At 30.2% G+C, this 13,539-nt stretch overlaps 1 protein-coding gene across 1 annotated transcript in view; it reads left to right on the top strand.

Annotated features, from left to right (window-relative positions):
* Positions 1 to 13,299, top strand: part of LOC136977897 (protection of telomeres protein 1-like) — a 48,059-nt gene extending 34,760 nt beyond the window's left edge. The window contains exons 7-9 of the mRNA XM_067273487.1: positions 7,071 to 7,156; positions 7,225 to 7,371; positions 13,211 to 13,299. Coding sequence (XP_067129588.1) covers positions 7,071 to 7,156; positions 7,225 to 7,371; positions 13,211 to 13,299 — 322 coding nt within the window. The remainder of the gene's footprint in view (positions 1 to 7,070; positions 7,157 to 7,224; positions 7,372 to 13,210) is intronic.
* The last annotated feature ends 240 nt before the right edge of the window (positions 13,300 to 13,539 follow it).

The following is a 13,539-nucleotide window of genomic DNA, read 5'->3' as shown; positions in this document are numbered from 1 at the left end:
TAGAAGCTCAAAAAAAAAATTCCCAAAAAATCCCACCAAAGAGAGCATCTCTTTCTTCAAGAACATGTGGAACCCATATATTGATTTTTGAAACAAAACCAAGTCATTTCAAGTGATCATAAATGGTTCAATTGGAGAAATTTAATCTCTTAGCAATTTCTCGTGTTGTTATTCAGCAGTTTGCTTCAATCAATACCTTTATTTTGTCTTCATCGGTTTCAGTTGACCTTCCAGAACATGGTACATCTTCAATATTGAAATTGCCAAAACAAAATTTTGAGAACCAGTTTTAGCACTGTCGTTTGATCAACACATCTCCATACATGTCACACAATTTTTTTCTTGCTTGAACAGCATTTTTATCTTAGGTAATAAAATAGCAAAATATGTCGAAAATGCTGCTTTCAATTTTCCTTATTTGATGGGACACCGAAAAAAAAAAAAAAAAAAAAAAAAACAATTGCACAGAATCCAACAAAATTTTTTACAGATAAGCCTTGAAATGTCAGCTGTCAAAATATATAATGACAATATGGTTTAAAATGAAATTCGCGGGTAAAAATATAACTAATTCCTCTGATGGTAAAAAAAACGAAATTACTTTCTGAACAATTCAATATATTCAAACAAGAAAAAAATTTAAAAAATCAATTTGAATAATAATTCAATATGAATGAAAATAAAATTGAAATTTCACATATAGTACTTATGTGAAATTTAATACATTTTGATTTTGCATTAAAGTCTCTTATTTTTTTTTTCTTTCTATCAAAATATTAGGGTGGATCAAATGAAAACGGAACAGTGGTCATAATTCGGTGTATGTGTATATGAGTGTAACAAAACTGTGTGTAGATGTAGAGCGGGAGGTGAAAGAGGAGAAACCCTATTGAGGAACGAACTCACCCATGGTAAGCACGTGCAACCACATGGTATGAGCTGGTGGTTGGCCAAGAGTGTTGTTCGGCAGGCAATCAGTCTGCGTCATGTTTGCGAGTAAAGAAGAGCAACATGGTGTTATTCATTTTTTAGCAGCAGAGGGTGTTGTAGTTCATGAAGTGCATCGCCGAATGAAAACAGTGTACGGAGAACACTCACTGTCACTGACTCGTATGCAGGATTGGCACAAATGTTTCCGCAAGGGACGGGATTCTTTGAAAGATGATCTGCAACCTGATTAAAGTCACCTCGTCGTCATGAACACTTTGTTGAATGAAGTTGGCCAGATCATCTGTGCAAACAGATGACGCACAACAAAGGACATCAGTGAGGAGGTGGGTGTGAATTTCGGTTTTGTTTGTGCCATCATTACAGAGAAACTGCATTACAGGAAACTGAGTGCAGAGTGGGTGCCACACAATCTCACAGACAATCAGAGGTGACTTCACATGGTATTGTCATTGCAGCATCATCTCTGATATCGTGCTGAGGACAATTTCTTGGACAGAGTTGTGGCAGGTGATGAATCTTGGTTCCATCACTACCAACAAAGTAAATGACAAAGTCAACAGTGGAAACATCCCAGCTCCCCACCGCCAAAGAAGTCCAGGATGATGCAGAATAAGGGCAAAATCATGCTGACGTTTTTTTTTTTATATATGAAAGGTCCGCTTTTCATTGAGTTCCTTGCCCAAGGTCAAATGATCAATGCTGATCAGTACTGCAATAACCTGGAACATTTGCATACAGCAATCAAAGCCAAGTGGCCAGGAATGTTGTCCTCTGGAGTGCTTTTTCTCCACGACAATGCACAGCCACTCGCACACCGAGCATGCTTGCGAAGTTTTGGTGGAGTGTGTTGGAACACACACCATACAGCCCCGACTTTTCTTTATGTGACTTTCACATCTTTGGTTCGCTAAAAAAAGCATTGCAGGGTCGACGTTTTCAATCGGACAGCGAAGTCATGGACACTGTTCGAAACTGGTTTCAATCTCAGCCAAACTCTTTCTACGAATGAGGTATTCACTGCTTGGTTCAACAGTGGGACAAGTGCTTGTGTAATTTTGGTGATTACATTTGAAAATAAATAATGGCTACTGTTGTGGCTGGTTACTGTTCTGTTTTCATTTGATCCACCCTTATATGTTCAGTCATACTTTATTATTGGATTTAACTTGCAAGTATTAGTAAATACCATTCAAAATATATCAATATGATATGCATATACCGAGATTGTTTTAAATATATATATATATATATATATATATATGTATGTATATTTTTGTAAAATCTTAACATTTTTGCTTAGAATGTGAGAACTGTTTAATGCATTTCAGTTAGTTTTATTTTTCAAAGAGTAAAGAAACTAACTTTTAGTTATTTTTACTTTCACTCTAGAGTCCGAAGGAGAAAAACTTTTAAAAGTTTAATTTTTTATTGTATTCTTTACCCAATAAATTTTTAAAAATAACTAATTATCTTAGAAAGTATTGTAGTTTTAAAAATGTCAAATAAATCTGAAAAATGGTGCCAAATAAATGCAGATATTAAGTTGAATAATCATGTTTTATTAATTTGACAATTATTCTAACTTGAATATTGAAAGAATTTAAATATGTAATAATCAATTTTGATAGTACAGCTATCCCTCACTGAACGACTTTAATTCATTTTTGAAAACTCTGTCACAAAGCATCGCAATTGAAATTATCCAAACATTTTTTACAGATGGAAAAATATATCAATTGAAAAGGATGAAAACAAGCTTACATTAATAATAAACAACAATCTGAAAGTAAATAAATACAATTTGAACAGAAGATATATATAATGAAGAGCTTTTTTGTACTTGCCAAAAGACATAAGTTGATTTAATGATATGGTGGATAGCAGTTAACGATAAAAGAGATCAAGAGAGTCATTCTCGTTGTATATAGTCAAGTAATCTACCTTTTAATTCTGTGTCTAAATCAAATGCACTTGATGATAATTTTCTGTTTCTTGATACTTTTACACTAAAAATTTCTGATATGAAAGGTTTTGATATATCCATAGAATTGTAAATATTTCTGTTAAAGAAATTCAAGATGGAACTTTATTTGCTTTTTCATAATTTATGTTCATGTTTCTTCTTTTTTGTGTTTTTATTCTTTTTCCCTGCGGAAACTAAGAAAGTGTTTAACCCCTTCTTGTCCGCGCGAATTTTAAAAAAAATCATAATTAATAATTAAATTATAATTAAAAATAGTCAAAACTAAAAAAAAACGAAAGAAATGTGTTAATTTTGAAGAAAACACTTCAAAGTACAATTTCCTTTTTCTCGCCTTAGCGCGAAACTTGACACTGATGAGTCATTGTTTACACAGCTGGATGACCTTGAGAACAGCTGGTGTCGTCTTTCGCGGGACATTCTCATGAAACTCTCGGGAGGAGAAGGGTAAAAAGTAGGGTGAATACTAGATGGCTGGATATTTCAAAACTTTTTTTTTTAATTACGATTTTTATTGAAATTTCCGACCCCCCCGACTTAATTAAACGTAATTATAAAAAAATCTATTAATTAAAAAAATTAAAAAACTATTGGATGTTGTTTTTTACATCAGAAAATAGCTTTAAATAACTTTACCGAAGTAAAATCGGTGCGCTAGAAGTTTAGAAGGATAAATAAAGTTCTATAAAAAAATCCCATAAAAAAACAATTAAGCGTTAATTGCCCGTCATTAAGGGTTAATTAAAATCGCAATAAAATTTTTTCGCGCGGGAAAAAATTTTTCAAAAAATTTGGGGACTGAAAATACATCCGAAAGTCCAAAAAAACATTTTTTTTTCGCCGATTTTTTTTCTCCGAGGGTCTAAAACACCATTTTCTGTGTAACGCTATGTAAACCGATCGAACTGAGTTCGATTGCGGACAGAAAGGGGTTAAATCAGGTCAATTGTGGGTTTGGCCAAGCCCATAATAGGGTTTTCAGGTGGTGAGGGATGGACCTGACATATTTAGAATAGACTACCCCAAAAAATTTCTAGGTTTTTATTCCTTCGGGTTTGTTCCCAGGTCCCCAAATCAATAGACTGACATCACTGATCAGCCATTTTCTGACATCATCTTGAAGTGATGACATTTTTGAAATTATAATTAACAGTAAAATTATGGACAATGCTTTTTTTTGTCAGTATTGTCCATAACTTCAGAAACTGCTAAGATAAAACAAATTATCTTGCCTTTTCTTCTTCATCTTCATCAGAGAAACTATGTTTGTATTTGAGTTCACCTAATGTGATATTGCAAAAGTTCTTTATTGTGATATTGCAAAATTCATTGACTGCATCAACTTTTTGAAAGCCAGTCTTGTTTGCAAGAACCAAAATATTGCTTCTACATCAGCCACTTCATTAAATTCTGTAACATCTGCAATAAATTGAAGACAGATTTTTCCACACAGAATTCATTGTTTGTGGGGTGACTCCCTTTTTAGTCTCTTGTTCATTGCATTTTGTTCAATTTTTCTCATTATCTCTTCTTTCTGGATGTTTTCTTTATTACTTTCCCGGCTCTTATAATAAAGAGAAAGTATGGTGATCTGGCAAAAAATGAACCTGCAGATTTTTACATTTTTGGACTTAAGACGCATTGAAATGTCAAGAAATACAAAAAAAAATTGAGAGTAATTTATGTATGTATGGATGTTAGTATGTGTGGTAGGCACGATTTTGTTCATCCTGTTTGAAGCTTAACAATGCCTGTGTTTTTTGTTGAAAATTTCTGAAAATTTGCAGGAGGTTTTTTTATTAGGGGGATTGACGTTAAATTTTGGTGGGTAAAGGTTGTGGGTGGAGAGATAATGGGGATCATGTGTATCTCCAATAGGGTTGGACTTAATGATGATTTTACTCGTTATTAGCTTTTACAATTTTTCATAAAATCATCCCTACCCTCAAAATTAAGCTTTTTGCCATTTTATAATACAGTAGTTAAAAAAATATATATATGATAACAGATGGTGCCACCAAAATTTTAAATGTTTCTGGGAAAGTTGAGCAACTCGTTGCTTGTTTATTTTATCAACTTATTTTTATTTCATCATCAAAAATACTCAAAATTTACTTTAAAAATTTCTTTAAGGCAAAATAAAGACCAAATGCAACACTTTAAAATGTATAAATTATACATATACACAGTAGATTGAAAAGCACCTGCCAGTTTTAGAATAAATTAGTGAATTTTTTTTATTAAAAGTGTTTTTGGTCAAATAAAAGTTGTTACAGAGAAAAAAGTGGAGTTGTTGCCTGAAAATTAACTTTTAACTTATAGCTTAACTTAACTTATAACTTTCAAAATTAAAAGAAAGAAAAAAAAATTATGCTATTTAAGTATTATTGTAAAGTGTAATTGTAAATAATACATAAAGTGTAAAGTGAGGGATAGGTGTAATTGAAAGTTATACAGAAAACTGTTGTCAAAACATATCTACAAGTATAATATTTAAAAAAAAACAAAAATTAAGAATACTTTATGAGTATTAATTAAATTACAAAATTCTACTCAAACTGGAATTATTAATTGACTTACAAACCACCCTGTACAGTTTTCCAGCTTTATACCATTTCTTTTATTCCAAAATTCTAGTCTTAGCAAATGTTTTCAGCTCCATTCAGGGCCCATTTCAGGTTTATATGCACAGAAAGAAGAAAAAAAAGAAAAAAAGAGAGCAAGCTGAAAATTATATATTTCCAGAAATAGAACATAGAAATTTTCAGCTTGTTCTGGGGGGGTTTCCTTTCTTTCTTTCTGTGTATGTTAGCCTGAAATGGGCCCTGAATGGAGGTGAAAACATTTACTCAGACTAGAATTTTGGAGTACAATAAATGGTATAAAGCTGGAAAAATATGCAAGATGGTTTGTAAGTCAGGTATTAAATTGTTGTCAATAAACTTATTTTTTTTTTAGAAAGCAATAACATTGATTATGTACTAATTTGTAGGATCTTCGAAAATATTGGAACATGAAAACTCATATTTTACAAATAATGTAAATAAACAAATTCACAAAACATTTTATTATTATTTTAAAAAAGTATTTAATTGAAGATTTCGTTTTTTAGTCTTGTTTTGATGTAGTAGAGGTTAGAAAGAGAGTTGAGATTATTCAGAATTTAAACAGAATTTTTACAGTCTTATTTTTCTGATTTTTTTTAGTTTAGAAGTTTTACTACAGTTTTTATGTATTTAATAAGAGAAATTTTTGCTATTATTTTTAAGATCAGAATAAATTCAATTACTGTAATCAAATACTTGTTCTGTCTACTTTTTCATTTGTAGTTAACATTTGATAATTCCAAAAAGTATATTAACTTTATATCCAATAAAATTTATTGAGGAAGAGCTGGAGTTTATTTGTTGTATGTTAACTTTATAGACAGTTTTTGCAACTGCAGTTGATGAAAATATTTTGTTAAACATAGTCACACTATTTGAGTATTTTTGGGGTTTCCACAACTTACTTTAACATCAATCCTCCAAGTTCAGTTTTATTATTTTATACTTATGGAGATAGTTTATCTTCAAAAAAGTTTAATACAACTTGTATGATTTCTAAATATTATGTCTAAAATATTTTAATTATTAGTTAGAATATTTTAGACTTATCTTCTCCAGAAACAGCACCTACAATTTAACAATATTAGGAAATAAAAGTTAAACAACATACTGAAATTAATACATCTGAAATGTTTTTAAGATTTTTATGACATTTTTTCATGATTTCCTGTTTTAAGGAAGGAAATCTTGAATATATGTGATTTACATTCACAGACAGACAAATAAATGCAATCTTGATGAATGTCATCATCTTGACAACATTTGTTCTTAAATGAAATAAAACAGTTGTTATACATGAACGAAATTTTTGAATTAACTAAACTGCTTTAAAATAATTAAAGTCAAATTAAACTTGATTAAACTTGAGTAAATAAACTTTACTATTGTGAAATACACTATTAATTATACTAACTATGATATCAAATACTGTGTTTTATTGATTCTTCTACCAAATTAATTAATTTAAATTTACAAAGAAATTAAAATTTGTTGTTGTTTTTTAATTTTTGATATGATAAATATATTATTAGAAGATTAGATAAACTAGCAAGTTGTTCAAGTTATGAAATCAGTAATGATCAAGAATCTGAAATGAGAACTACACAGAAAAACTCAGGTATTTATAAATGAGTTAATTTGAATAAAATACTTATGTAAGATTAACGTAAAATATATTTTCTTAAGGTTTTATCTTTGAAAGCATGGATGACAATATTATCATCAGTGATTGCACAGATTCACAATTAAAGGAAATTAATCAATTAGAGGAATTAGCCAGAATAAATTGTCAAACCTCTCAATCAGTTGGAAATAATTTAAAAATTAATTCAAGTAAGATAATATTAATTGCTAATAATTTATTTATATTACACATTTTAATAGTTTGAATAAGTTATATTGATACATTTTATTATTACATGGTATAATTTAATAATAAGCATGTTAGTAAATAAAAAAGTACTTAAAAGAAAAAGCAAAAACAATCATCAAAATAAAAAATCAAAATTATATGATCCTTTTGATGATTAAAAATAAAAGCTTATCTGGCTGCAATTTTCAAATTGCAGATCTGTAGATTCTCACTGTTGTCTATCTGTTCTTAATCTCAAGAACAGTCAGATGAAAATCAAGACCAGATATGGAAAGCTTAGGGGCTGGAGGCCTCAATTAACTTAAGTTGGTCCAATATATAAATTTTTTCTCTGGACTGGAAGTCATGGGATTTTTTAAATTAAAATATTAAAAATTGCAGCTCAGTATTGTCACGATAAGTAATTGCTCATTTTACTTAGTTTTTAAATGTAATATTTCATAAAGTTTTTAATATAATTCATGATAAAACTTGAATACTTTGTAATTTGAATATATAACACAATGTAAAAATAATAAACACAAATGTAACTGTTGAAACTTAGAAATTCATACAATGTCAGCACATAACTACAGGCAGGAGATGCACCAAGTTGAATGTGTTATCTAACGTTATCTCATTCTCTTCCTGCATTCTGTAGGATCAAAGTTTCTGTTATGTAATTTTAAATAATACAATTTATTGGTTTTTATCTTTATCTAATTTGTAATAAAGTGTATTATGAAAACTAGAGGCCTGAATAATTATGAATAATTTATTTAACAGTAACAACATAATTTTATTGTTGTTAAAGTGTGAAATATAGTTTCATAATTATTTGGTGTTATATATCCCAATCAGACACTGAGCAATTACCACCTTTACAAACCCTTAACACGTTAACTGCCACCTGTAACGTGATATTTTGCGTTTTATCAGGCTAACTGTAATGTGATATTTTTCGTTTTTTTCAGGCCACAATGAGAAAATTTGATATTTAATATTTTATTATGATATAAATAGAAGGGTCATTATATAACAGTCGGTAGAGTGAAGATAAAAAAAAAATATATATCAATGATGACTGGCTGTCATATGGCCTGAAACCAGAGACTATAAGACCACAAAATATTTAATATTTAATATTATTTACTTTATACATAATAAAAGAGAATAATTAAACTAGTTTTCAATATTTTTTCTTTGTTTTAACTATTCACTATTAAAAAAACCACTATCAGATGAAATGGTTCAACTGCTGACTGTCGAACCCCTTCATGAGCCTCATGCGGTGGTTCGATGGTCGGCAGTCAGAAACCAACTTCATAGACGTCCACGAGAGGCCACCACTAGGATGTAAAACAATGTCTTACGAAGCCAGGATAATTTAACCTTGAGTGAAACGACATTGGTTATAGCTATGTTGGGTGACGGCCGGCAGTCGGATGGCTCTGTGAGGCCCTAGGCCTGCACGTCGGATGGCAGTTAACATGTTAAAAGAACAGATAACAAACATTTTTCAAACATTGAAGAGACTCTGAACAAACTGCAATGACATCTGACAGCATTCAACAAACTTTTATGCAACATGTCTTCTGAAGCTGGTAGAACAAGTGACTAAATCAGGCATGGCCAATGGTTTTTGCCCTCAGGCTGAATTGGAAAGAAAAATTTTTTCACGGGCTGAACGAAATATTAAAATTAAAACATGTTAAATACAAAAATGATTCATTTAAGTAAATAAATAAGTTTAAATATATTAGTATTATATTTCTAGCAAAACACACGAATTACTAAGTTAAATTGAATATCACTTGTATATCTTGAATTACTGTCTAACATACATTATGATATATATTAATATTTTAAATTTATCATTTTTTTTAATTCTGGCACTATCACATAGACGAGTACAAAAGTTGTAAATCTCTACAATGGAATTTTTTAAAAAAATAAAGAAGTATCACAAATCCATTCAACCAATTATTGGAAGTTAAGTAGCCAATATTGAAAGATTAATTGCGGTTTGCATAAATTCATTAAGAGGGCTGGATCCGGCCCACAGGCCATATGTTGGCCATGCCTGAACTAAATGTTACAGGAATTTTGTTTTAAGTTAGAAATTTTCTTGTTTCTTTTTTGGTCAGAAATCTAATTACTGACTTTCCCTTGTATTATTATGATGGTAATATAAGTGTCTTATTTAACTGATACTGTTGCAAAATACTATAACTGACAAGTCAAAGATGTAGCTACTAAAACCAACTGTTTTATTATATCATTATGCTGTTAGTATAAGTATCTATTTAAAATTTTTTGTGTGACATATTTAATGTTGTTGCTTTCTGAAGTGTGATGTAAATATTGTGAGTAAGGTCTAATTGTTTCTAGAATTTTGAGTAATTTCTTTGACATCTAAAAGAGATAACTGTACACAGGCACAAAAAATACTTTGTTTTTTTTTTCTATGGGTGCTTTATTTCTTAAACAAGTTCATATTTATTGATTTTTTTTTTTTTTTTTAATCAGTGCATATTATTAGTGTTTGGCGTAGATATGATGTCTGGTCTGTTATGATGAATGGTTTTATCTCTACAACTCTGTCATAGTATTAGAAAACAGCGCACACAATTTGTAACTTGTTTATAGTATGATACCTGAATGTGTGATAATTTGTTTGTATACAAGCTTTCGATGTATTATATTTGTTTGTGCTTATATAAATCAGTTGTATGGTCTTTGAGCTTGTATTCTGCTGTGATGTATTGTTTCAAGAAGGATGATTACAGACAACATATTTTCTGTATTTTGTCTGTAAGTGATGTATCTTAATATGTATTTTCTGTAATTTTTTTAATGTTTATGACCTGGTCATATGTGACAGTTATGAATCTTTCAGTTTTCCCAGAGAAAAGCCAGCCAATAATTGGATATTTTAAAAAATACAGATATGACTTGGTTTATGCTGGGTTTTGGTTCTTGAGATTTTTAGCCTAAATTGAAGCAGTGTAAATCAAAATAAAATATGATGGGAAGATTATAAATACATTAGGTAATCAATACAAAATACTAAAAAATGTTTTATTTTATGAAATTTATGTATTGAAAATTGTTTAATGTTTGAGAAAAGAAAGGAAATTTACCATTTTAAAAATGATAGACTAGGTTTGAGTCTCACCTTTCTCCGTTTTGACAAATAACTTCCATTTTTTCCTTTGATAGTCAATGATTTACATTGATTTTTAGTCTCTTGTCCAAACACACTTGATAGCATTTGTTTTGGGGATAACAAAAATAAGAGTGCAAAGATGGTCTACAATCACTTTGGAAAACTAAGAGCCACTAGAAAGGAAAAAGAAGACTCTTGTTAAAGGGATTGGAGAGTATTGCACGGTGTTACAGAGAGAACCTCAATATTTATATGGGAAAACCTCTATATATCTGTTGTAACACCATGCAATACACCGACCTTAGAAATCCCACAACTGTGGATAACATTATTCAAACAATTAAATTATGATTTTACATTCTCATTTGTACAACAACCAAATATAGCTCACTTAATTGCTTTTTAAGTATTTTTGGGGATATCATTTGCAGTGTATTTCTATAATTTTCAAAAATGTTTCAATTTTAATTTTAATTTATTCTGTAATCCATTCACGTGCCTTTGATAATTTGAAAAGTCCATTCAAAAACTGAACTTTCAAAAATAATTGTATTCGATTTTTTGCCTGAGGATGGTAGCTATAAGCTATCAAAAGTGCTAGCAAGTATGTCTAAAATCTAAAAAGTCGCAATTTGTAACACTGCAACACTGAAGTGTTAATTACTTTATTTTACTAGATACCAGTGCATGTTTGTCAGTTCACTTAGTTCTTAGTCCATAGTTAATTTAATTTGCTTTTTCTCATTTCATTTTATATTTCATTTTTGTTTAATTATTTAAATTTTAAGTTGTAGTTTAAACACTTAGTATTATAATTTTATTACACTGTTGGAACCACTTGTAATAAAATTAGGTATTTGGAACTTGGGCAGAGTCATGACTTATCACTTCATTTAATTGTGATATGAGAGGTGCAAAGGCAAAGCAGGCATAAACTGTAGTAGTGTCGTGGATATAATTTGGCTATAGGAGGTTGGCAGATACATCTCTGCTGAGAGGGCATCTTGGTAGCATTGGAGCACAAGGTGTGCTTACCTTCCATGTAGAGCTTGTGAGACCTTTGTAGTTAACAATAAAGTTGTTATGTTGTTAAGGGCTTAGATTAATCTATATATATAAAAACGAATGTATGTCTGTGTGTGTGTGTGTGTGTGTGTGTGTGTTTGTCCTTCATGCATTACCACACCATTTATCCGATTGCCATGAAACTTTGGGAAGTTGTTTAATACATTCCCGCGAAGGTTTGTGGCATATGTGAAGATCACCATTTCCCCCCTTTCAAAAATATATTTATATATAGATTACTTCTTTTATGTCCAACAGATGGCGCTAACATCAGACGATTTAAGTTAGCTTTTCTGTGAGGCATTATGCGTTTCTCTGAGAATGGACCTAAGCAGATCATTTTCTACCTATCTATATAAATAAAATACAACGTTTGTTTGTTCCTATCAATTCCTTTGAAATTCTGACACAACGTTGCATTCGAATATGCACGTCTTTTTATATAATATACATGTCGAAATTCTCTCTACAGGAGGGAGATGGACGGGATTAAGGCTTACCGTGAAGAACTCGGCTTCTATTTATACTATTTTACATGCGGTTTTTTGCGTTTTTAATTGCGTTTTAATAGGTGACGTCAACAGAATATACACTAAAAAGGGATTTTTCGATATTTCCCAGCGGGCAGAGGGACAGGATTAAGGCTTACTGTGAAGAACTCGGCTTCTATTTATACTATTTTAAATGCTGTTTTTTGCGTTTTTAATTGCGTTTTAATAGGTGATGTCAACAGAATATACACTAAAAAGGGATTTTTTGAAATTTCTCTTACGGGGGAAGTGTTACACTTTTATAATAGATACATTTTGAGCCACAACAACGCGTGGCTGGGTCAGCTAGTTGTGAATACAGATATCCTAGCATGTGAGAATAACGCAACAGTAGTGTAAACATAATCATACCTATATAAACCTGACTAAGGTCAAAGAAATATCTATCATTGAGCTCTTAAACCTCAAATTCTTAAGTGAGTATTTTTCATATATTGTGTTATGTCCAGGTTGTTTTGTTGTTATTACTGCTATTTTCTCTTCACTGCATGGGCTATGTATTGATGGAATTGTCCTAATGATGGTATCCTTTTAGTTATATAAATTATAACAAAATGTTTTGGTTTTTTACACCTAAAACTAAATATGATGATGATAATGCATGAAATCCAGCAATATTCTAGCATATAATTATATCTGCAACCAACCTGATAATTAAGTATGAAAATGAACAGTACATCCAGATTCTCCTTTTCTTCCAGAATATTCTAAATTAAATTATTTCTAATAATAAAATTTAGCACAAGTTAGTGGCTTAACCATCTATCTCTAGCCAAATTACTTAATCGTTAATTAGGCTTAAGTAGTCCTGTAGAGAATTTTGCTGTTCATTTGATATTTAAATATTCTAGCATGTTAAAAAAAATAAAATATCAATATTGATTAGTTATTAGAATATTGTTAGAATAAAATGATTAATTAACTTGATTGACCAATTTATTAATTAAGCCATTTTTAATACATTCTTAATAATAAATTTATGAAAAGTTATAAAATTTTTATCATTACACTAAAATTATATTTTTGAAATTTCAGATGATGACGTTTTTTTAAATGAGATTACAGATGGTCATTTGAAAGAAAGTGAAGAAGGAATAAGTATTAAGATTGTGTTAAATTTATGATAGTACATTTAAAATATAGAGTGATCTGTTTGGATTGGAATAATTTGAAACATCTGTTATAATAAACACATTAGTTGTATGAAGTTCAAATTCTGCCACAAAGGTGAGGTGAAGAGGGAGTTGGGTAGTTATGTCATATAACAAAAGTAAAATGGCACTGACCATGGAGCAACATGCTAAGCGTGTCCTTTGGTATGCAAAGTTTGAGTGTGTGTTGGGTTAAACACGAGTTTTGTCATG

The sequence above is a fragment of the Centruroides vittatus genome, unplaced genomic scaffold, assembly GCF_030686945.1.
Source record: "Centruroides vittatus isolate TY-2023 unplaced genomic scaffold, ASM3068694v2 contig_482, whole genome shotgun sequence".
In the NCBI taxonomy this organism is placed as follows: domain Eukaryota; kingdom Metazoa; phylum Arthropoda; class Arachnida; order Scorpiones; family Buthidae; genus Centruroides; species Centruroides vittatus.
Note: the sequence above shows the minus strand (reverse complement) of the source record. Positions and strands in the feature narration are given on the sequence as shown.